This window comes from Anolis sagrei, chromosome 4 (assembly GCF_037176765.1).
Source record: "Anolis sagrei isolate rAnoSag1 chromosome 4, rAnoSag1.mat, whole genome shotgun sequence".
Taxonomy (NCBI): Eukaryota; Metazoa; Chordata; class Lepidosauria; order Squamata; family Dactyloidae; genus Anolis; species Anolis sagrei.
Genome location: NC_090024.1, coordinates 125729464 through 125754876, shown reverse-complemented (window position 1 = coordinate 125754876; position 25413 = coordinate 125729464). Strand labels below are relative to the sequence as shown.

General features: G+C 42.7%; 1 protein-coding gene across 1 annotated transcript; it reads right to left on the bottom strand.

The window, feature by feature from the left end:
* Window positions 1-4: 4 nt before the first annotated feature.
* Window positions 5-19097, bottom strand: TOR1AIP2 (torsin 1A interacting protein 2). The gene is made up of 7 exons (XM_067467643.1): window positions 18933-19097; window positions 15215-15377; window positions 12457-12588; window positions 9526-9810; window positions 7389-7661; window positions 3316-3435; window positions 5-1496 (listed from the first exon to the last, which is right to left on the bottom strand). Exons 2-7 carry the CDS (start codon window positions 15246-15248, stop codon window positions 685-687), a joined length of 1656 nt encoding a protein of 551 aa, XP_067323744.1. The 5' UTR covers window positions 15249-15377; window positions 18933-19097; the 3' UTR covers window positions 5-684.
* Window positions 19098-25413: the final 6316 nt, after the last annotated feature.

Sequence of the window (25413 nt, the reverse complement as noted above, 5' to 3'; positions counted from 1 at the left end):
GGACCTTACTTAAAAAATACCCCTCATACAATGCACATATCATATTTGTAGGGCCAAAAAAACCCACTTTAAAACAATACAATAATTAAAATGAAAAACAATTTTAACAAATATAAACTTATTAGTATTTCAGTGGGAAGTGTGAGCCTGCTTTTGGCTGATGAGATAGGATTGTTGTTGTTGTTGTTGTTGTTGTGTGCTTTCAAGTCATTTCAGACTTAGGTTGACCCTGAGTGAGGGGCGGGTAAATGACCTGAAGGGCCGTATTTGGCTCCTGGGCCTTAGTTTGAGGACCCCTGATCTAGATGAAAGAAAGCTGGGAGAAACACTCATTTAAAAATAACTCTCAAGAAGGGCTGATTCTGTGAAGGACTCTTCTGTATCTTGTCCATTGACTTCCAGTGGCAAAAAAAAAATCAAAATATATAATGTGCAAGAGTCAAGTATCAGCCCCTCACAATCTATCTAACTTTAAAACCACTCCCTAGACTGTGTGTCAATGTGTGCAACCAGTTGCAAAAAAATCTAATATATTACTCATTTCTTCTCTAATATATTGCCAAGTATCAAAAGTGACATCTAAATGTCTAATTGATTTTAAAAAATCAACACAGTCATCATTAAAACTCGAGATCCCTGCATGGCTCAGAGAAAGTAATCTCTGCTACAAATCCTCCAAAGTGTTCAGGCTTTCCCTGGGGGCTCACTTGGGTCACCTCTTGGTTTGGTTTGCAAAGAGCAACCTCTGTCCTCTAGAGTTTGTACTGGATGAACAGGCAGAACTAAGTGGGATATGCGACTCCACAACCCACTCAGTTTGTCTGTATCCATGTGGTTGTAGGAACTGGGCATGTCTGACTTGGTGAACTTGGCCCAGAGAAAGTCCCGCACATGTTCCTCCACCATTTGCAACCCAATATTCGGCTCCAGTTTCTCATCCTCCAGCAAAACAGTCAAAATCAGTGCGACATCTTTGAAAGCTGCACTCTCGTGGTCACAGTATTTATAAAAGATTAAGGTGGAGCCTGCGGGTAGTGACTCAAACTGGTGCACCACTGCTGCTTTCCCCCCGCCGTGAAAGCCCAAGCTCAGCTCTTCATCGACGTCCAGTTTGGCACGGTCACTGTTTAGTGTGGATTTTGAAGCTCCGTCAACCAGGATAGTGGTGCCCTGGAGGGATGATGAGTAGGCATCAGCAATCCGAGTGCTCAGGCACTTCAAAGTTGCTTCTCCTTCCTGGGCCGCTGTAAATATTAAGATGGCCGGCTCAGTGTGGTGAGAAAGATTGAGGTGCTTCTGCAGGACCTTCCGCACACGTCCCCACAGGTGAGGGCTCTGATCCGGGAAGGTGTCTTTCAGTGGATCAAACCTTGACAGGAAGGCTTCTACAGCTGGATTTTTTGGCACAACCGTGGGATAGGAAGTATAGTAGCCACTGCTGATGAAAATGGCAACCAAAAGCACCAGAACTCCCAGAATTCCATGAAAGGGCAAGCCTGGGAAATTGACAATGGAGAAAGGATAATTTAGAGGAAAAAAGATAACTTGGAAAAATGTCAACAGAGTAAGTTGGTAAAGTTTATTACGGACGATGATCAGATCACAACATTGGGATCCAGTCCTGTACATTGACATCAACCCCCCCCCCCCCCCCAAAAAAAACCCAGAGTAATTGGAAGGCCATATATAACAACACAGCGGTTAGAAGAGAAGATTTTAAATGAAATTTATATACGGGGAAATATATATATAATAATCCCAACGCTGCCCAGCCAAATTATAGCGATGACACTTCCACTACTGACTAGCTCACCAAAAATATAGAGGGAATATGGTTGCTGAACCAACTGTCTATTTAAAAGTTAGGAACTGGGAACCACTGGATCAGTGAGACTTAAAATTATTCTTCAAAAGAGTTCTGCTGCCACCATATTAATAATAAACAGGTTGAGGTATTATTGAGAGATTGTTCAGTAACACACTCTGTGTCACTATAGTTTCCTTAGATGCTGTTAAAAGCTGACTTGAATAATGCTTTGAATACAAAAGTATTTACACTGAGACTGGTATAAGTTGATAAAAATAACAGGAACATTTATTGAACAGGCTTGAATTATTCAGGTACAAATGCTTCATGGTTTCAGTAAAATACTGGAATAAAAAGCTTGTGGTTGTGTTTGAGTAAAGATCTTAAAAACTTCTGGGTTACAAGTCTTAAAAGTTTCAATACAGAAAATTACTTCAGGAAATGAATTTCTAAACATAACCCCCCAAAATCCCCCTTAGGAATCTAGCCAAAAACCCCGAACTAGACATCCTTAGGAAATAAACAGACCACTAACAGGGTGCTGCTCCACACAGTATTCTAGCTATATTCTCTATAGCTACCCTGAATACTTTACAAAAGACAGGCCCAAACGTCTTCAAAACCCAAAGTGCTCTCGCTAACACCCACACTTCTTCTCTCTACCCTTTCCAAATTCCAGCTGGCCAACTGGGACCTCAAACCTCAGTTTAAAAGACAATTTTCCCTTTAGATCACTTTGGCTCCGCTCCCATCTTTCTAGCCAATCCTAACCTTCTAACTTTCCCTCCAAGACAAGAACATGCCCCTCAAGGCAAACCTAACCTAAGATGGCATCTCCCTTCTCCAAAATGGATGCCGTGGCTTCGCCAGGCCCACTCTCTTAGGCTTTAGCCAGCTAGCTAAGGTAAGGGATTCATTACACCATATATTCTTCATCACAGCCTTACAGGGTAAATCTGAATCTGGGAGCTCCACCTGCATTTCTATTCCAAATTATCCCCTCCTAAACTCTATGCAATATCAAGGGTGGGAGAAAGAACTCTTGTCTGCTAAAGACAAGTGTGAATGTTCTAATTGGCCACCTTGATTCGCATTTAATGGACTTACAGCTTCAAAGTCTGGCTGGTTGCTGCCTGGGGGATCCTTTGTTGGGAGCCATTAAATGCTAATCAAGGTGCCCAACTGCAACATTGATACTTTCCTCAAACAAACAAGAGTTCTTTCTCCCAACTTGGACTTTCCAAAGATATATAATCCCCACTTGCCTAGTTTCCAACAGACCTTATAACCTCTGGGGATGCCTGCCATAGATGTGGCCAAAACATCAGGAGATAATCCTTCTGGAACATGGCCGTACAGGCTGGAAAACTCACAGCAACCCAACTGTAGTAATATTTCAAACACAAAGAGGACTCAAACTCTCTGTTTCCATATATTAAAAAGTGATTTTTAAAAAATGTATATGTGCTTATTTGATACATACATACAGGAAGTATTTTCATCATTACCTCGAAGAGCAAGAAGCAGACAATTCGCCATTAGTTTAATTGTGCTCTCTTTGCGTCCTTCTTGTGTAAGGCATTGGCTTGCCTCTCCGGTCTCTGATTTGGAAACTGTGTTTCCTACAACTTTTTTAAAGAAAGCACTTCAGTTTAATTTAAATAATTTGGAACATTACAGAAGGTAAACTGGTGATTATCCAGCATCAGTTAGATTTATACAAGGAAAATGTTAAGTGATCAGTTAAAGGATACTGGAAGGGGCAAATCGGGTGCTCTTGTATATTTTACAATACACTCAGAGAATATCTGGTTAAATTTATTCAAGTATTGCAGCAAGGATTTACACGTTGTATGTACTTGTATATAAATTGAATTTTTAAAAAACAAAAGCTGGGTTGACATATCCACCGGACAATGGTGGAAACAGATCATGATGAATGTAATGGATTAGCCTACCTTACAAAGTTGGTATACAGGCAATAACAGGCCTAGCTTGGAAAAGCTAAGGAGAACAGGGGAGAGAAGAGATAGGCAGTAGGGCTGGGCGGTTTCGTTTCGTAATTTCGTAATTTCGTAATTCGTTAAAAATTCGTTATTTTTTTTTGATAACGAAGCGATTTTGAACCATTCAGGAGCATCTGAAAAACGAAACGAATTTTTCAATTCGTTTCGTAATTGCTTCGTATTCGTTTTGTATTCGTTTCGAAATCGTTTCATTATTATTTCCGCATGTCTGGGGCAAGTTTTACAACTGTTGTTTGTTTAATTAGTGAAAAAAAATTATAAATATCACACCAACAGTCAACAACAGAGGGAGAGGGAAGCTTCAAAAGTTCCCCCTGTCCCATATGGAGGTTTTTTAGCGTATTGCGCGGTCGCGTCCGCCATTAACGAATAGATTCGTATTTGTTTCGAAATCATTTCGTAATTGTTTCGTAATTTACGAAATTTCGTAAATATCGAACTTTTTTAAAGAAAAATTTTGGAATTCATTTAAATATCAAAACGCAAAAAACCCCAAAAAACGAATCGAGTTTAGAAACAAATTTTTCCGTGGTTGCCCAGCCCTAATAGGCAGCTTTATAGCTGGAAGAGTAGTCTGATTGGCTGATGAAATTGGAGGGAGTTGCTTAGCAGCCAAGATGGGCGGAACCAGAGGGAAGGAAAGAGATAATGCAGTCAGAGTTTTGATAATTTGGAGTTTGAAGACTTAGTTTTAGGAGATTTGAAGGGGAAGGAAGAAAGGAAGAGTTTGGGAACTGTTATTAGAAAGATACCTCTTTGAGGAAAGTAATTAAAGCATTCAGGAAGAAGAAGAAAGACAGTGAGCCTCTATAGTTTTAGAGTGCTGGTGTGGAAAGAGGATTCAAAAGGTTTTAAACAACCTGTTTGTATTCCTGTGTTTGGAACTTTGTTTTTAAGAAACTCATGTTATAAAGCCATTCTCTGTAAAATTAAAGCCCATCTACCTGCGTGACCGCATTTCTGTATACGAACCCACATGTTCATCTGGAGAGGCCCTGCTCACGATCCCACCTGCATCGCAAGCGCGATTGGTGGGGACGAGGGACAGGGCCTTTTCGGTGGTGGCCCCACAACTCTGGAACTCCCTCCCCAAGGACATCAGGCAGGCCCCAACGTTAGCAGTTTTTAGAAGGAGCTTGAAAACGTGGATGTTTCAGTGTGCTTTCCCAGAATAAGGACTCCCAAGCAATATGTCCCAAATGCACTTTACGAGAGATTTAGTTCTGTCTGCATGTCCACCTATCTCTAAAATATCCAACCTATTTCCCTTGGACATGCCCAGCATTTTAAATTTTAATCCTTACATTTGGCCCTGCCACAGGTTTTTAATTGCATCGTGTCATTATTGTATTGTTTTGCTTTGTTATGAGTTATTTATTGTTGTATTGTTGTTGTTATGTTTTATGATGTATTTGGGCTCGGCCTCTTGTAAGCCGCACCGAGTCCTGCGGGAGATGGTAGTGGGGTATAAATAAAGGATTATTACGGTTCCGGCCCAAGATACCTAACTGACCACCTCTCAGCCTATGAGCCCACGAGGACTTTGAGATCTTCCGGGGAGGCCCTGCTCTCGATCCCGCCTGCGTCACAGGCACGGCTGGCGGGGACGAGAGATAGGGCCTTCTCAGTGGTGGCTCCTCGGCTGTGGAACACCCTTCCCGTGGACATCAGGCTAGCTCCCTCCCTGTTGATATTCCGCAGGAAGTTAAAGACCTGGCAGTTTAAGAAGGCATTTGAACAAGAAGTGCAATGACTGGTAATTTGACCACAGGAATGGAACAACGGAAATGATATCGGATTGTGGGTTTGACGATGAGACGACTCGGAATCGGCTTTTGTAGTAATTTTGATGTTTTGATGAGATGTTTTCTGATAATGATGAATTGTGGATTATTTTACACTATGTTTTGTATTTTGCACCTGTTTTTCTATGTTGTACACCGCAATGAGTCGCCCTTGGGCTGAGAATTGCGGTATATAAGCGAAGTAAATAAATAAATAAATAATAATAATTATTATTATTAATTGAAACCACTATGCATCTTTACTGTTCAAGAACAAAATAAATATAATATTCTTGTTTTATTTCCACCTGAAGAATTTGTGTAGTGAAGGAGGTGGCCTATGGATCAATAAATGGTAGCATAAAAGAAACCTTAATAATAAATTGGTGGCAGCATATATATATATATATATATATATATATATATAGTGTCAGGAGCAGCTTGAGAAACTGCAAGTCGCTTCTGGTATGAGAGAATTGGTTGTCTGCAAGGATGTTGCCCAGGGGACACCCGGATGATTTGATGTTTTTATCATCTTTGTGGGAGGCTTCTCTCATGTCCCCCCTGCATGAGGAGCTGGAGCTGATAGAGGGAGCTCATCCACCTCTCCCCGGATTCGAACCTGTGACCTGTCGGTCTTCAGTCCTGCCGGCACAGGGGTTTAACCCACTGCGCCACCGAGGGCTCCAAAGAAATATATAACATCGTAATAGTAATTTATATATAATATACAGTGGTAGCATCCCACTGTCCTGTCTTGTGTGTGTGTCCTGTCCCTTGGCCTTTGCTAGTCTATCATCTTATTGCAATGAAATTAGCTCAAAAATCTCTGTAGTCTGAAAACTAAGTGGTGGGAAAAGAGCAAGGAAAGCAGCACACTTCTCTAAAGGAACCAGTGTGAAAGCAGTAACAATAGGCAGAAATGAAAAGCCACTCTTGGCATGGTGTATCAGTGCTTTCACTTTATTTTGGGGTCTTCCATTGCAGCAAAATCCATTGCCTTCAAATCCAGGAAACACACTCAAGGGGAGTGTGATTGGCCATACAGCAAAATAAAAGTAAAGCCTACCAACCATAATACAGAAATTATACTAAGAGGCTTACACAATAAGCCCCTATTAAAACCCTGATTAAAAATGGCTATTTCCAGTACACTCTGCCTTAAGTACTCAAAATTGCAGGCACATTACATTATTTGGGCTCTCCCGTGTTGTTGCTGAATGCTGCTCTGGAGAAGGCAAAGAAGGATGGAGAGAAGGAGGATGGTGGTCTTTGTTTCTCTGGTTTGAGCAAACAAGGAAGAATAGGGTTGCTGTGAGTTTTCCGGACTGTATGGCGATGTTCGAGAAGCATTCTCTCCTGACATTTTGCCCACACTTATGGCAGCCATTCTCAGAGGATGTGAGGTCTGACCTCACATAGATGTGGGCAAAACATCTGGACAGATGATTCTTTAACATGGCAATCCAGTCTGGAAAACTCACAGCAACCTAGTGATTCTGGCCATTAAAGCCTTCGACAGCACAAGGAAGAAGAACTTCTCACCTCTGTCTCTTGTCACTGCCTTCACTCTAGATCCCTAATAACAACAAGCAGAAGCACATTTTTACTGTTTTAGGGTCACCAAAAACCCACATATTTCAAACGCCATCACTTGTAAAATACAGCTGGTTTTGGAGCCCCTAAAATGGGGAAAAACACATCTTACAATTTAAAAATCAGTATGAAATAGATTATTGAGTTCCCCCACCGAGGAGACCACTGCCTTACCTTCTGTCAAAGAGGGATTCCTCCTTGAGTCATCAGGCTTTGGAACTAATATCACTGGCTCCTGGTTGAAGAGATCCTCTTTAGTGTCTTCATAATGCTGATTCTGCTGATCCAATGAACTCATTTTTTCTTCTAGGACAATATCAGATGAACTGTTTTCCTCCGTCTTTGAAGAATCTTGCAAGGCAACATGGGTTGAATTTTCAGTCTTTTCCTCTGAAGAATCGACCACATCATTGTCTTCTGAGCTTCCTTCTTGGAAGGCCACTGAACCTGGAGAGTTGCAATTCAAGTAAAAAAATTCAAAGCCACTATAAGCTCAGGGAGCTGTTTGCAGAGGGCATACTGTATATTGGGTGTATATTCATGTTGTAATGGTTCGCATGGTTTGTCTTCCTTTCAATAGCACTTATGTTTACTTAGGGCCCTTCTACAGTTTTAAATGATGTATTTTAATATTGAGCTGCCTTCATAGACCTGTCAGCAGCCTATGATAATGTGAACCACCGCCTCCTCCTGAGAAAAATGTATAATATCACAAAGGACTATCACCTCACCTGCCTCATAAGAAAACCTGCTACAAAACAGGAGCTTTTTTGTTGAGTTCCAGGGTCAGAGAAGCAGATGGCGGAAACAGAAGAACGGCCTGCCTCAGGGGAGCGTGCTTGCTCCATCCGTGTTCAACATCTACACAAATGACCAGCCACTGCCAGAAGGGACATTTCATCTATGCTGATGATCGTGCCATAACCGCTCAAGCAGGGAGCTTTGAGATGGTAGAACAGAAGCTCTCCAAAGCTCTAGGTGCTCTTACTGCCTATTACAGGGAAAACCAGCTGATCCCCAATCCATCTAAAACAAAGACATGTGTCTTTCACCTTAAGAACAGACAAGCATCCCGAGCTCTGAAGATCACCTGGGAAGGAATCCCACTAGAGCATTGCAGCGCACCCAAGTACCTGGGAGTCACTCTGGACCGTGCCCTGAACTACAAGAAGCACTGCCTGAACATCAAGCAAAAAGTGGGTGCTAGAAACAATATCATACGAAAGCTGACTGGCACAATCTGGGGATCACAACCAGATACAGTGAAGACATCTGCCCTTGCGCTGTGCTATTCTGCTGCTGAGTATGCATGTCCAGTGTGGAACACATCTCACCACACTAAAACAGTGGATGTGGCTCTTAATGAGACATGCCGCATTATCACAGGGTGTCTGCGCCCTACACCACTGGAGAAATTACACTGCTTGGCTGGTATTGCACCACCTGACATCCGCCGGGAAGTAGCAGCCAATAGTGAAAGGACCAAGGCAGAGACATCTCCAGCTCATCCCTTGTTTGGGTATCAGCCAGCACGTCAACGACTTAAATCTAGAAATAGTTTTTTAAGATCTACAGAGATACTAGTTGGAACACCTCAGCAAGCGAGAGTCCAAAAGTGGCAGGCTCAAACCCAGAAACTCAATCAATGGCTGATACCAAATGAGAGACTCCCCCCTGGGCACTGGGTGACTTGGAAGGCGTTGAACAGACTGCACTCTGGCACCACGAGATGCAGAGCCAACCTTAAGAAATGGGGCCACAAAGTGGTATCCACGACATGCAAGTGTGGAGAGGAGCAAACCACAGACCACCTGCTGCAATGCAACCTGAGCCCTGCCACATGCACAATGGAGGACCTTCTTGCAGCAACACCAGAAGCACTCCAAGTGGCCAGCTACTGGTCAAAGGACATTTAATCAACTACCAAACTCACAAATTTTGTATTTTGTCTGTTTGTTTGCTTTCTTCTGTTAGAAATGTAATATAATTGACTGGTTGCCCTGACACGACAAATAAATAAAATATTGAGATATTGGCATTGAATTGTTGCCAACACAGTGAACCGCCCTGAGTCCCCTTTGGGGTTGAGAAGGGCGGTATATAAATATCGCAAATAAATAAATGAATAAATAAATAATCAAATTCCAGCACACTTTGTCTCACTGATCCTAAGTGATGATTTCTGTTGGAAATTTTCAGGTAGACCTCTTTCCTATGTGCACACTACTAAAAAAAGTGTAGCATATTTTTTTAAAAAGATCAGTACAAACCAGATTGTTGGCTTTCCTCACCAGGGAGGCTACTGCCTTACCTTCTGTCAAAGACTCATTCCTCCTTGGATCTTCAGGCTTTGGATCTAATATTACTGATTCCTGGTTGAAGAGATCCTCCTTAGTGTCTTCAGGATGTTTCAATGAGTGCTGATTCTGTTGATCTAATGAACTCGATTTTTCTTCTTGGACAATTTCAGACACACTGTTTTCATCTGTCCTTGAAGAATCTTGTAGGGCAACTTGGGCTGAATATTCAGTCTTTTCCTCCGAAGAACTGACCACATCATTGTCCACTGAGCTTCCTTCTTGGAAGGCCACTGAACCTGGAGAGTTGCAATTCAAGTAAAAAAATTCAAAGCCACTATAAGCTCAGGGAGCTGTTTGCAGAGGGCATACTGTATATTTATTTATTTATTTACTTTATTTATTTATTTATTTATTTACTTTATTTATATACCGCTTTTCTCAGCCCTCAGGCGACTCAAAGCGGTGAACAACATCGATACAAAACATCACAAGACAAGTATAAGGCAATTAAAAACAATTGTAACATAAATAATTAAACATCAGTATAATAACCATTAGCGCCTCAACAGTAAAATCAGAATCCAGTCTCATCATCCATTATTCCGTATTCCTATGTTCAATTACACTGTTTAATCAAATGCTTGTTCAAAAAGCCAGGTCTTCACTTTCCTCCGAAACGCCAGCAGGGAGGGGGCCGATCTGATATCTGCAGGCAGGGCGTTCCACAGCCGAGGGGCCACCACTGAGAAGGCCCTGTCTCTCGTCACCGCCAAGCACGCCTGTGATGCAGGCAGGACAGAGAGCAGGGCCTCCCCAGATGATCTTAGTGTCCTTGTCGGTTCATAGGAGGAGATGCGTTCGGAGAGGTAAGTAGGGCCAGAACTGTTTAGGGCTTTATAGGCTAAAGCCAGCACTTTGAATTGTGCCCGGTAGCAAACTGGCAGCCAGTGGAGTTGGCGCAACAGAGGAGTTGTATGCTCCCTGAGTGCCGCTCCTGTTAGCAACCTGGCTGCCGAACACTGGACCATTTGAAGCTTCCGAGCAGTCTTCAAAGGCAACCCCACATAGAGAGTGTTGCAGTAGTCTATATGGGATGTAACCAGAGCGTGGACTACCGTGGCCAAATCAGACTTCCCAAGGTACGGGCGCAGCTGGCGCACAAGTTTTAACTGTGCAAATGCTGCCCTGGTCACCGCTGAAACCTGGGGTTCCAGGCTCAGCAACGGGTCCAAGATCACACCCAAGCTGCGGACTTGTGTCTTCAGGGGGAGTGTAACCCCATCCAACACAGGCTGTAACCCTATGCCCTGTTCGGCCTTACGACTGACCAGGAGTACCTCTGTCTTGTCTGGATTCAATTTCAATTTGTTCGCCCTCACCCAGACCGTTACAGCGGCCAAGCACCGGTTCAGGACCTGAACAGCCTCCTTAGTAGCAGGTGGAAAGGAGTAACAGAGTTGGACATCATCAGCGTACAGATGACACTGTACCCTGAAACTCCGGATGATCTCCTCCAGCAGCTTCATGTAGATGTTAAACAACATGGGAGACAATATTGATCCCTGTGGAACCCCACAAGACAATGGTTGAGGGGCAGAACACGTGTCCCCCAGCAACACCTTCTGAGATCGACCCTCTAGGAAGGACCGGAGCCACTGCAGAACAGTGCCTCCAAGGTCCATTCCCACGAGGTGTCCCAGAAGGATACCGTGGTCGACGGTATCGAAGGCCGCTGAGAGGTCCAGCAGAACTAACAGGGACACACTCTCCCTGTCTAGCTCCCGGCGTAGATCATCCACTAAGATGACCAAGACTGTTTCAGTTCCATGTCCCAGCCTAAAGCCAGACTGTGCCGAATCCAGATAATCCGTGTCTTCCAAGAATACCTAGAGTTGTGAAGCCACCACACGTTCCAGGACTTTGCCCAAAAAGGGGAGATTGGAAACTGACGGATAATTGACGAATTGAGTGGGGTCCAGTGATGGTTTTTTCAACAGCGGTTTTATTATAGCTTGTTTTAAGCTCGCTGGAATGCTGCCTTCCCGAAGGGAGGCGTTAACCACCACCTTTACCCACTCAGCCAATCCCCCTCTGGCTTCCTTCAAAAGCCAGGATGGGCAGGGGTGTATATTCATGATGGGTGTATATTCATGTTGTAATGGTTCGCATGGTTTTTCTTCCTTTCAATAGCACTTACGTTTACTTAGGGCCCTTCTACAGTTTTAAATGGTGTATTTTAATATTGAGATAAATGTTTTTAATGTTTATATATGCGTATATGAATTTGTGTCCCGGCATTGAATGTTTGCCGTATATATGCCTGTTTAATTTTTTATCTGGGGAGGATCAATTTTAATGTTTTATACTGTTTTTATCGATGGCATTGAATTGTTACCAACACAGTGAACCGCCCTGAGTCCCCTTTGGGGTTGAGAAGGGCGGTATATAAATATAGCAAATAAATAAATGAATAAATAAATAATTGAATTCCAGCACACTTTGTCTCACTGATCCTAAGTGATGATTTCTGTTGGAAATGTTCAGGTAGACCTCTTTCCTATATGCATACTACTAAAAAAAGTGTAGCATATATATTTTTTAAAAATCAGTATGAACCAGATTGTCGGGTTTCCTCACCAGGGAGGCTACGGCCTTACCTTCTGTCAAATACTCATTCCTCCTTGGATATTCAGGCTTTGGATCTAATTTTACTGATTCCTGGTTGAAGAGATCCTCCTTAGTGTCTTCAGGATGTTTCAATGAGTGCTGATTCTGTTGATCTAATAAACTAGTTTTTTCTTCTTGGACAATTTCAGACACACAGTTTTCCTCTGTCCTTGAAGAATCTTGTAGGGGAACTTGGGCTGAATGTTCAGTCTTTTCCTCCGAAGAACTGACCACATCATTGTCCACTGAACTTCCTTCTGGGAAGGCCACTGAACCTGGGGAAATCCTTGGAAGCTCAGCAGTTTCTTTCTTCATTCGAATTCCATCTAAGGGCTTTTGCTGAGTATTGGAGATAATATTTTCACTATTTGGTGGCTGTGGCAGAGAGCCCTTTTCTTCAGGGAAGTCTGAATAAATTAATACATAAACACAAGGGTCATTGTGCAAAGATTGAGTGATTTGAAGTTGCAATTTATAAAAAAAGTTTCAAGACTCCTCTGAATTTAACCCTATTGAATGCTGGACTAGGACACCCTTCCAGACAGGCCCCATATCCCTGAATCTGATCCCAGATTGTCTGGCAGTCCAGACTCATATAATCCAGTTTAAAGCAGAAAACCGAGGATCAGATCCTGGGATATAGGGGCTGTATGGATGGGCCCTGGAATCTCCGAATTCAAATCTCAGAGGAAGGCAAGTGCCTCTTAACAAATTTTACCACAAAACCGCACGACAGACTCATTTTATTATCACCATAAATTAAAAAATATTTGAAGGCACACAGAAAGAAATTACTTTTTCATATCTTGTAATGTTTTATTGTTTTTTTGTTTTGATTTTAAAATTAGCTTACCAGTAATTATTCTATGTAGGCCATGTTGTAAACTCCTGGCTGAAAGGTGGCCTAAAGTATCTTTAATCAGTAAAACAGTTATGGGCAACCTTTTGCGCTTGTGTCAAAATTCGCCAAAAAAAAAAGCATAACTCGGGTGGGGTGTCACTTCAAAAAAACCTATAATTTCACGATATTTATAGTTTAAATTTAAAAAATGTATAATTATAATATATGGCGGGAAATGGCACCCATAACTCAGGCCCTCGCCTCTCCCAATACCCCCCCCCCCCCACTTATCTCAGTAATTATGGTCATTTATTTATTTATTATTTATTTATTTAAAACATTTCTATTCCCCCCTTCTCACCCCGAAGGGGACTTAGGGCGGAGCACAGCATATATATGGCAAACATTCAATGCCGGGACAAGAATTCATATATGCATACATAAACATTAAAAGCATTTGTCTCAATATTAATATACACCATTTAAAACCGTCTTGGTCATCTGCGTCAAATCTAATTGGCCTGGTAATCTTTCATATTGCTGCTTTAGTGCCCTGTCCCAAAAGCTTGGTCCCATAACCAAGTTTTTACCATCCTTCTGAAGGACAGGAGGGAGTGGGCTGATTTGATCTCACCAGGAAGGGAGTTCCATAGCCAGGGGGCAATCACCGAGAAGGCCCTGTCTTTCATCCCCACCAATCGCGCCTGTGACAATGGTGGGACGGAGAGCAGGGCCTCCTCGGAGGAATTAGAAATCCATGACAACCCAGAACAGTAGATTGGATGATGGTTGCTATGGTTATGTGGTTGCTGGTAATTGTGATCACAGGGCCCCCAGAGATGCACCCCCTGCAGCATTTTGCTGCTCTCTGCTCTGCCAGCTGGAAGTGAGGTCAGAGATCCCCTAACATTCTCACCGGAAGTCCCAGAAATAGACGTTCTGTGCCGAAGTTCTGTTGTTTTGCCTACACACCTCTGGCACAGAGTGTCTACACTACACTGCAGCAAATGTTTCATCCTTGGCTTCTGTACTTGGCCATAGAGGAGCCGAGGATGAAATGTCCTTCTCGGCATGCAGTCCTAAACTTCTCTGTGTGCGGTCGCGTATCATCAAAAATGGCTATGTGTGTCAGTGTTGACATACGTGTCATAGGTTCGCCATCACAGCAGTAAAACAATATATTTCACAACACCATGCTTTCAGTCAGTTGTGTTATGACTGAGAACATTCTTGAAAGTTTTTGTTAGGTTACTTTGTACTTCCCAAATGGAAAGGACTCTTCAGTCAGCTCTCCGTATCCACAGATTCAGCCCTCCATGCCTTGAAACACACACACACACACACATCTCCTAAAAGCAAACCTTGATTTTGCCATTTTATATAAGGAACACTATTTTACAATGATATAATGGGACTTGAGAATCCACTGATTTTGGTATTTGGGAACTAAATTCCAATAGATAACAGCAGCCCACTGTATATCTTGTCAGAAATATTAAAAATTAATTAGGTATTTTTAATTACAAAAATGTGGGTCAAGCACTGAAAGGGTCAAATGGATGCAACGACTTAGCAAAAGCTGCAGTTCAATATAAGCAGGTGTGTCTCTAGCTTAGTACGCCTCAGTGTTAATTGCCCTCAGTCTGAGAGTGGCGTCAGTGTGAGGTAAACCTCAGTTAGAGAAGCCTCACTGTGTTAGTAGGCCTCAGTGTGAGAAGGCTTCGGTGAAAGAAACCCCATTGTGTGTAAAGCTCCAGTGTGAAGGCTGCTGTGTGTAAAAGGCTACTGTGTGAAGCTCCTGTTTATGTTTAGTGTGAGAAGAGGCTCTGTGAGAGCAAAGCTTTTTATCTTCACGAGGAAGAAGCCCAGCGTGGAAGCAAAGAAGGAAGTATATTTGTGTTGTGGAAACCTTGTTTTTGTAAATAGTGCAACCATATTATTTTGCTATAAAGAAAAGCTTCCCAAGCAAGATATAACATTGGTCTGTGTCTTTTTTTGTTCTTTTTATCATTTTTGTCTACTGGTGCTGGGTCATGCTGCTACTAAGAAGTTACTCTGCTGTACATTTATGAGGAGGGTCTTTTGTTATTAAACCCACTTGCCCAACATATATTTGCGTTTGTATATTATCTGAACAAATTACTTCATATTATTTGAACCAATGATGTACAGCATATAATAGCAATGCATACCTTTTTGATTGGTTTGTATGATTTTTTCTGCCATCTTCTCCTGAAGTTTGCTCTCGTTTATTGGTTTAGTTTCGCTTTCTGGCTCAGTCAATAAGCAGTCTTTTGTCTATGTTGAATGACGGGACAAGGTGCAGCAACGCTGCGCATATCATTCTCCCAAAGTCTTGGAAAATAAAAAGTAATGAAAACAAATAAGGTTTCTCCAGATAAGAGATAAAAACTAAAATGCACATTGGAATGACAACATATTAAGCAAAAAAAAAAACTTGCAATGTTACCATCATTTTCTTGGAAATATATTTTCGTGAACTCAGTTTGAGCCAATTCAGAGTAAGCAGGAATAGACTACATTGTACAATGACATTTGTAAAGCTAGTTATTTTATATTTTGCTGTTCTCAAATACCTTTCATCTATAACTGTGTAAGTGCAATAATAATAACAATAAAACAATTGGATGCCCTTTCACAATACATACTTTTTAAAAAGGTAGCTGCCCCACTTTGTCTAATGGTAGGACAAGCCCTGATAGGCGCAGATAGTAACAATCAGAGTTTTGATCCTGTTTTATTTGTTCTTTTAAGAAGCCTCCCTATCTATCTATCTATCTATCTATCTATCTAAATCTATATAAATAAAAATGTAATGTTCGTTTGTGGGATTAACAGAACTCAAAAACCATTGGATGAATTGACACCAACTTTGGACACAAGATACCTAACAACCCAATGTACGTCCTTCACTCAAAAAAAATTGATTTTGTTATTTGGGAGTTGTAGTTGCTGGGATTTATAGTTCTCCTACAATCAAAGAGCATTCTGAACCCCACCAACGATGGAATTGAAGCAAACTTGGCACACAGTTCTCCCATGACCAACAGAAAATACTGGAAGGGTTTGGTGGGCAGTTTTGGTTTTGGAGTTGTAGTTCACCTACATTCACAGATCACTGTGCACTCAAACAATGATGGATCTGGACCGAACTCTCCACGAATACTCCATATGCCCAGATGTGAACACTGGTGGAGTTTGGGGAAAACAGAATCTTGACATTTGGGAGTTGTAGTTGCTGGGATTTATAGTTCACCTACAATCACAGAGCATTCTGAACCCCACCAACGATAGGATTGGGCCAAACCTCCCACTCAGGAACCCCATGTGGGCCACAGCAACGCATGGCAGGGGACGGCTAGTAAAGTATAAAACATCAAAGCATATAAACAATATACACAAAACAGAGAAACCAAACATAATGACAGAGAGCGGGCCGCATGTACATAAAATGATTACTTGTCATAAGGAAGAAGGAACAGGCTTGCTTCCTGCTGCCCTGGAGACCAGGATGCAATGGGCCCAAACTAGAGGAAAGGGTTTTCCACCTGAACATGAGGAAGAACTTCTTAACGGTGAGAGCTGTTCAGCAGTGGAACTCTCTGCCTCGGAATGTGTGTGGAGTCTCCTTCTTTGGAAGCTTTTAAACCAGTGGTTCTCAACCTTCCTAATGCCGTGACACCTTAGTACAGTTCCTCATGTTGTGGTGACTCCCAACCATAACATTATTTTCATTGCTACTTCATAACTGTAATTTTGCTACTGTTATGAATCGTAATGTAAATATCTGATATGCAGGATGTATTTTCAAATCCCAAATACCCGATATGCCCAAATTTGAATATGGGTGGGGTTGGGGTGGGGTTGATTTTGTCATTTGGGAGTTGTAGTTGCTGGGATTTATAGTTCATCTACAATCAAAGAGCATTCCGAACTCCACCAATGATGGAATTGAACCAAACTTGGCACACAGAACTCCCATGACCAAGAGAAAATACTGGGAGGGTCTGGTGGACACTGACCTTGAGTTTTTGGAGTTGTAGTTCACCTCCATCCAGAGAGCACTGTGGACTCAAACAATGATGGATCTAGACCAAACTTGGCATGAATACTCAGTATGCCCAAATGTGAACACTGGAGAACTTTGCGGAAAATAGACCTTGACATTTGGGAGTTGTAATTGCTGAGATTTATAGTTTGCCCACAATGAAATAACATTCTGAAGCCCACCAACGATAGAATTGGACCAAACTTCCCACACAGAACCCCCATGACCAACAGAAAATACTGTATTTTCTGACGGTCTTTGCCGACCCCTCTGACACCCCCTCGCAACCCCCACAGGGGTCTCGACCCCCAGGTTAAGAAAGACTGTTTTAAACAGAGGCTGGATGGCCATCTGTGGGAGGTGCTCTGAATGCAATATTCCTGCATTGAAGTCTCTTCCAACTCTATGATTCTATGTCATAAGGAAGAGGGAGCAGGCTTGTTTTCTTCTGCCCTGGAGACTACGATGCAATGGAGCAATGGGTCCAAACTAGAGGAAAGGAGATTCCACCCGAACATGAGGAAGAACTTCCTAACTGTGAGAGCTGTTCAGCAGTGGAATTCTCTGCCACGGAGTGTGGTGGAGGCTCCTTCTTTGGAAGCTTTTAAACAGAGGCTGGATGGCCATCTGTCAGGGGTGCTTTGAATGCAATACTCCTGCTTCTTGGCAGGGGGTTGGACTGGATGGCCCATGAGGTCTCTTCCAACTCTAGGATTCTATAATAATAATAATAAACTTTATTTATACCCCGCCACCATCTCCCTCAACAGGGACTCGGAGCGGTTTACATGGGGCCAAGCCCGAACAACAAATTACAATACAAAATTACAAATTGCAATAAAATAAACAACATAACAATAAAGTATAAAACATCAAAGCATAAACAATATACACAAAACAGAGAAACCAAACGTAATGACAGAGAGCGGGCCACATGTACATTAAATGATTCTTTTTTAAATGTCATAAGGAAGAAGGAACAGGCTTACTTCCCGCTGCCCTGGAGACTAGGATGCAATGGGTCCAAACTAGAGGAAAGGAATTTCCACCTGAACATGTATTGTAATGTAATATAGCTGAGTCATGCACTGCTAATGGGCTCCTATTAGAAATGCTGTGTCATGCATTAACTGTATTTAGAACTTCATTTGGGGAATGTGTTCTGGCCTAGTCCAGGTGATTGTGAATGATGTAATCCTGGGTCTGAGTTAAGTTAATGAGTTGGGAACCAATCAGAGATTGCTATGTGTAATTGTATAGAATTGTATATAAGGAAGTCATGTACAGTGTATATTTCTCCTTGTGCTGTGATGTTGTTTGTCGAAGGCTATATGTAATTAAAAGAACTTGTCTGCTAAGACAAGATATAACTATATGCTGTGGTAAGTTTGTAATGTCATCTAGACTGGGGGAAAGACAATGGTAAAACTGACAATGGCCGGGCATGTGCTCAAGTGTTTGTAAAAGGTTCCAGAGTGACTGCAGTTTGTGGGAGCAGTTGACTGAAAATACTGTGCAGGAAGATGCAAAACGCTGAAGTTGTGCAACTGATCTGCTGCTGAATTGTGAAGTTAATCTCAACAAATTTCCCAACTGGGAGAGCTGTTCAGCAGTGGAACTCTCTGCCTCGGAGTGTGTGTGGAGGCTCCTTCTTTGGAGGCTTTGAAACATCTGTCAGGACGTTTGATTGTATGGCAGGGGGTTGGACTGGGTGGTCTCTTCCAACTCTATTATTCTCTGATTATTCTCTCCCTCTTTGTTGGAGGGGAGCAGGGTGATCACAAGAGCCAGCCAGTGGGAGGGCATGGGGCCAGATCTGGGGATCCTGCTCCTCGCCTTACCTGCCTTCCTCTTCCCTTCTTCGGCCAGAAAGGAAAAGCGAAAGAGGCACTTTCTCTCCTCAGCAGGAAGTGACTTGGGGCGCCCTCCCTCCGCCAAGAGCGTCCCATCCCAACTTCCCAGGAGGAAGGAGCGCCGCCGGACAGGCAGAGCCGCCAACCCGCAGCCCGCCCGCCAGCCCCGCCCTCCCGGTGACGTCACCAGGGAACTCTGGGACCTGTAGTCCCCTCCCTCCCTCGCTCCCCGCCCTTCTCCTCCCGGGCGAAGGTTCCTCCACGAGGCGCCTTCCTGCCTGATCTCTTGAAGCCCGAGGGGAGGAGAGCAAAGGGCGAAGGCTCGCCTTCAACAAAACAACACCCGTGACGAAATCCCGTGGGAAGGGCATTTATTTCAGACTCTGGGAGGGGGAGCTTTGGCTTTTCACACTTTTAAAAAAGTATAATCGCCCTGCTGTGTAAGGGCCCCATCTACACCCCAGAACATGCAGTTTGAATCTGCATTATTATTATTGTTACTAGCCGTCCCCTGCCACGCGTTGCTGTGGCCCAGTCTGGTGATCTGGAAAATAAAGTAATGAGAAAGTGTTGGTTTCTAATATATGTAATTCCTTTCTGCTTGTGAGTAAACAGTATTTCTTATTGTTTCTTTGTCAGTGTTGATGTGGAGAGTGTCTCATTTGCCTACTCTGGAACATGCAACATATCATAGTCCTTCTTTAAGGGTCTCTTTCAAATCTATGATACTATATCTGTGTGTGTGAGAGAGAGAATCATATCTATCTATCTATATTTATTAGGGCTGGGCGGTTTCGTTCATTAATTCCGTAATTCGTTATTAATTCGTATTTAAATTAGCTTACGATCCAATATTGAGCCATGCAGGAGCAATTAAAAATCGAAACAAATTTTTCAATTTATTTCGTAATTTTTTCGAAATTGTTTCGTAATTGTTTCCGTATGTCTGGTGCAAGTTTTAGGGTTGTTGTTTGTTTTATCAGTGATAAAAAATAAATTATCACACCAACAGTCAACAACAGAGGGAGAGGGAAGCTTCAGAAGTTCCCCCTGTCCCATTTGGGGATTTTTTTAGCATATTGCGCAATCGCGTCCGCCATTAACGAATCGATTCGAAATTGTTTCGTAATTATTTCGTAATTTACGAAATTTCGTATATTTCGAACTTTTTTAAAGAAAAAAATCGGAATTCTTTTAAAAAACAAAACGCAAAAACCCCCTAAAAACTAATTGAGTTTAGAAACAAATTTTTCCGTGGTTACCCAGCCCTAATATTTATGACTGCATGGGCTCTGATTACATTTTCTTGCCCTGGTGAAGGAAGTTGGACTGGATGGCCTTAAGTATTTTCTGTTGGTCATGGGGGTTGTGTGTGGGAAGTTTGCCTCAATTCTGTCATTTGTGGGTTTCAGAATGCTCTTTAATTGTAGTGAACTATAAATCCCAGTAAATACAAATCCCAAATGTCAAGGTCTGTTTCCTCCAAACTCCATCTGTGTTCATATTTAGGCATATGGAATTTTTGTGTCAAGTTTGGTCCAGATCCATCATTGTTTGAGTCCACAGTGATCTCTGGATGTAGGTGAACTACAACTCCAAAACCAAAGGACACTGTCCACCAAACCCTTCCAGTATTTTCTGTTGGTCATGGGAGAACTGCGTACCAAGTTTGCTTCAATTCCATCGTTGGTGGGGTTCAGAATGCTCTTTGATTGCAGGTGAACTATAAATCCCAGCAACTACCACTCCCAAATGTCAAGATTCTATTTCCCCCAAACTCCACCAGTGTTCCCATTTGGGCATATTGAGTATTCATGCCAAGTTTTGTCCAGATCCATCATTGTTTGAGTCCACAGTGCTCTCTGGATGTAGGTTAACTACAACTCCCAAACTCAAGGTCAATGCCCACCAAACCCTTCCAGTGTGTTCCGTTTATTTATTTATTTATTATTTGCTTTATTTCTATACCGTGTTTCTCAACCTAATTAGGCGACTCAATGCGGTTTTCCGCATTTCCGTTGGTCATGGGAGAACTGTGTGCCAAGTTTGGTTCAATTCCATCATTAGTGGGGTTCAGAATGCTCTTTGATTGTAGGTGAACTATAAATCCCAGCAATGACAACTCCCAAATGACAAAATCAATGTTTTTGAGTGAAGGACGTACATTGGGTTGTTAGGTGTCCTGTGTCCAAATTTGGTGTCAATTTGTCCAGTGGTTTTTGAGTTCTGTTAATCCCACAAATGAACATTACATTTTTATTTATATAGACTAGCCGTCCCCTGCCACGCGTTGCTGTGGCCCACTCTGATGGTCATGGGGGTTCTGTGTGGGAGGTTTGGCCCAATTCTGTTGTTGGTGGGATTCAGAATGCTCTGTGATTGTAGGTGAACTACAAATCCCAGCAACTACAACTCCCAAATGACAAAATCAATTTTTTGAGTGAAGGACATACATTGGGTTGTTAGGTGTCTTGTATCCAAATTTGGTGTCAATTCGTCCAGTGGTTTTTGAGTTCTGTTAATTCCACAAATGAACATTACATTTTTATTTATATAGATTATTGTTGTTGTTGTATTGTCAAAAGCTTCAGTGGGTTGCTGTAAGTTTTCCGGGCTGTCTGGCCATGTTCCAGAAGCATTCTCTCCTGAAGGGTAGTCCTCAGAGATCAGGATGCTTGTCTGTTCTTAAGATGAAAAGCACATGTCTGTGTTTTAGATGGGTTAGGGATCAGCTGGTTTTCCCTGTAATAGGCAGTAAGAGCACCTAGAGCAGTGGTTCTCAACCTGGGGTCCCTAGATGTTTTTAGCCTTCAACTCCCAGAAATCCTAACAGCTGGTAAACTGGCTGGGATTTCTGGGAGTTGTAGGCCAAAAACATCTGGGGACCCCAGGTTGAGAACCACTGACTTAGAGCTTCGGATAGCTTCTGTTCAACCATCTCAAAGCTCCCTGCTTGAGCGGTAATGGCACGATCATCAGCATAGATGAAACTTTCTGTCCCTTCTGGTAGTGGCTGGTCATTTGTGTAGATATTGAACATGGATGGAGCAAGCACGCTCCCCTGAGGCAGGCCGTCCTTCTGTTTCCGCCATCTGCTTCTCTAGCCCTGGAATTCAACAAAAAAGCTCCTGTTTTGTAGCAGATTTCCTATGAGGTGGGTGAAGTGGTAATCCTTTGTGATATTATACATTTTTGTCAGGAGGAGGCGGTGGTTTACAGTATCATAAGACGCTGACAGGTCTATGAAGACAGCTCTTGTGATCTGCTGTCTTTCAAAGCCATCATGGTCTACTGCATGAAAAACATGCTGAAGGCTACTCAGTTAAGCTATGACTAATTGTAGTAATGTCCCAAAGTACATTTACAGTACTCATCCTAGCTGCTGAACCATGCTATTTTAAATTTAAAACCACTTAAATTAGAGCATAAGCTCATAATTATTTTTAAATGCAGGCCTCTTGACATCTGTTTACAGAACTGTTTGGATATCATGGAATGTGCATGACCACTCTCAGAGCTAAAGAGAAAGTGCTGCCCATTCATGTGATGATGACAAATAGTGTTGCTGTCATGAATAAAATATAGTGCCACAATGGTAACACAAGGGGAATCTTGATGAATCAGAACAATCTAGGTCAATATCAAGTTTTCCACAGGAGGTTACTGGATACTCCAGGGAAGCTCACAACACAAAACAATGGCCTCCATTAGTTGTCATTCCTCCACTAACTAGCATTAAGAAGCACGCTACCTCTGACTCTAGAGGCAATGTTTTACCATCATAACTAACAGCTATCGATAGCCTGAGTACTCTTTTGCAAAAATGTCTAATCTATTACATTCTCGATGGATTTGTCTAATTGACAAGTTTCATGGTTGCAGCTCGCAGAACCATACACAAGACAAAGAGTAGGCTAACCAGTTTTCTCACTGACCAAATGTAAGAGAGCCACATATCTCTTTAATTAGAGTTGTGTGCGGAACCGTTTTCCTTTGTTTCATCCATTCTTTTGTTACTTCGTTACCTTCGGGAGCATGTAATGGGAAGCCCACTCCTGGCAGGAAAATCAGCTCGGCACAAAAGCAAGCAGGAGCCAATCCCGGCTCCTTGCCTGCTTTTCGTGAGTATGTGGCGCTCCATGCCTTCTTGCCTTGGAAAGAGAGTGCATGTGTGTGTGGCATGCAGGCCAGCTTGCAGCCAAGCACCTCCTCTAGAGTAAGAATGAGAAGTTACCTGTTGTCTCCTTGCTTTGGAAACAGGGTGCATGTATGTGTGGCATGCACACCCAGAAAGTCCACACCCCTGCCTGCACCCAAGTGCCTCCTCTAGAGTAAGAATGAGAACTTGCCTAGGAAAGAGTGTGTGCGTGTGTATGGTTGCCGAAATCACCTGTGCCTGCTTGCAGCCAAGCACCTCCTCTCGAATAGATAATAAGCCTCCTTAAAGCGTGCGCAGAACACACCTGTCTGCAGCTGAGTGCATCTCCTCTAGAGTAAAAGAACTTAAATGTCTAAAATGACGGGAATGGGAGCCTGGGAAGCACTCCCCCTCCCCCCAAAATGGGCCGATAGAAAATTGATCTTTTGGCAGCCAACATGAAAACAAATGTCTACCATCCCGATTTTGGTTGAAAGCAGATAATGTGGGTTATCTGCATGGATAATCCGGATTATAAGGCAGCGTAGAGGGGTCCACAGTTCTCTGGAAACGGGTCTAGGGCCCCATCTACACTGCTATATAAAATCCATATTATCTGTTTTGAATGGATTTATATTAGTCTACATTGCCATATAATCCAATTTAAAGCAGATATTCTGGATTTTATATGGCAGCATAGATGGGGCCTCAGACCACTTCTATATTGCCATATAGCCAGATTGTCAATGCAGATAATCCATGTTATCTGATTTGAACTGGATTACCTGAGTCTACACTGCTGTACAATGAGTTCAAAGAAGATAATCTGGATTTTATATGGAAGTGTGGGGCCTGAGTGACTACAGATAATGGACTTTAACATTCAAGTTATGGCCAAGCTTGCTGAAATGAAAGTGCATATCCTCTACTTGTTGTGTATAGTTGCCTGCCTTCTTGTTGCCATGAAAAATTTTCACAAGAACAAACGCAGGGCCAGGCCCGTAGCCAGGATTTCGTTTCGGGGGGGGGGGGGGGGGCTGATTTTTTTTTCAGGGGGGGTTTCAGGGGGAGGGCTGAGTTTCAGGGGGGGGGGGCTGAGTCTGAGTGAAAGAGGATGTACCCTAGCAAACCTTTTGTATCATTACCCCAATACCCCCATGCATATGGGATATATTGAGTATGGTGATCAGATCATGATATGAATAAACATAACAGTTTAAATAATGCACCAATAAGGCCTTTTCGCGAACCACCATGAAAATTTCAGGGGGGGGGCTGAAGCCCCCCGAGCCCCCCCCCCCCTCCGGCTACATGCCTGCGCAGGGCCCTTCCACACAGCCACATAACCCTGAATATCAAGGCAGATAATCTCACAAAACCTGCCTTGAACAGGGTTATCTGAGTCCGCACTGTCATATAATCCAGTTCAAAGCAGATGTGGGATTTAATTCAGCTGTGTGGAAGGGGCCCTTGAACATTAAGGCAGATATCTGCTTGGAACTGGATTATCTGAGTCCGGACTGCCATATATCCCAGTTCAATGTGGATTTTATACAGGTGGGTGGAATGCTCAAAGACAAGACCCATGATTCGATTTCATTCCTTATTCATAGGACCCTTCCCCACAGCCCTATATCCCAAAACATCAAGGCAGGAAATCCCACATATCTTGGGTGTGGACTCAGATAACCCATTTCAAAGCAGATATTGTGGGTTTTTCTGCCTTGATATTCTGGGCTACAGGGATGTGTGGAAGGGCCCTGAGTCCCCACTGCCATATATATATATATACTAGCCGTCCCCTGCCATGCGTCGCTGTGGCCCACATGGGGGTTCAGTGTGGGAGGTTTGGCCCATTTCTATCATTGGTGGGGTTCAGAATGCTCTGTGATTGTAGGTGAACTATAAATCCCAGCAACTACAACTCCCAAATGTCAAGATTCTATTTTCCCCAAACTCCACCAATGTTCACATTTGGGCATATTGAGTATTCGTGCCAAGTTTGGTCCAGATCAATCGTTTTTTGAGTCCACAGTGTTCTCTGAATGTAGGTGAACTACAACTCCAAAACCAAAGGACACTGCCCACCAAACCCTTCCAGTATTTTCTCTTGGTCATGGGAGTTCTGTGTGCCAAATTTGGTTCAATTCCATCGTTGATGGGGTTCAGAATGCTCTTTGATTGTAGGTAAACTATAAATCCCAGCAACTACAACTCCCAAATGACAAAATCAAAAAAAAAATTGAGTGAAGGACATACATTGGGTTGTTAGGTGTATGCTGTCCAAATTTGGTGTCAATTGGCCCACTGGTTTTTGATTTCTGTTAATCC

Coding starts and splice junctions, on each gene's coding strand:
- TOR1AIP2 (XM_067467643.1), bottom strand. CDS start 15,248: ATGGCAGAAAAAATCATACAAACCAATCAAAAAG. Junction 3,436..7,388: donor GAATCCCTCTTTGACAGAAG/GTAAGGCAGTGG, acceptor TCTTTAAAAAAG/TTGTAGGAAACACAGTTTCC. Junction 1,497..3,315: donor TCTGCTTCTTGCTCTTCGAG/GTAATGATGAAA, acceptor TCAATTTCCCAG/GCTTGCCCTTTCATGGAATT.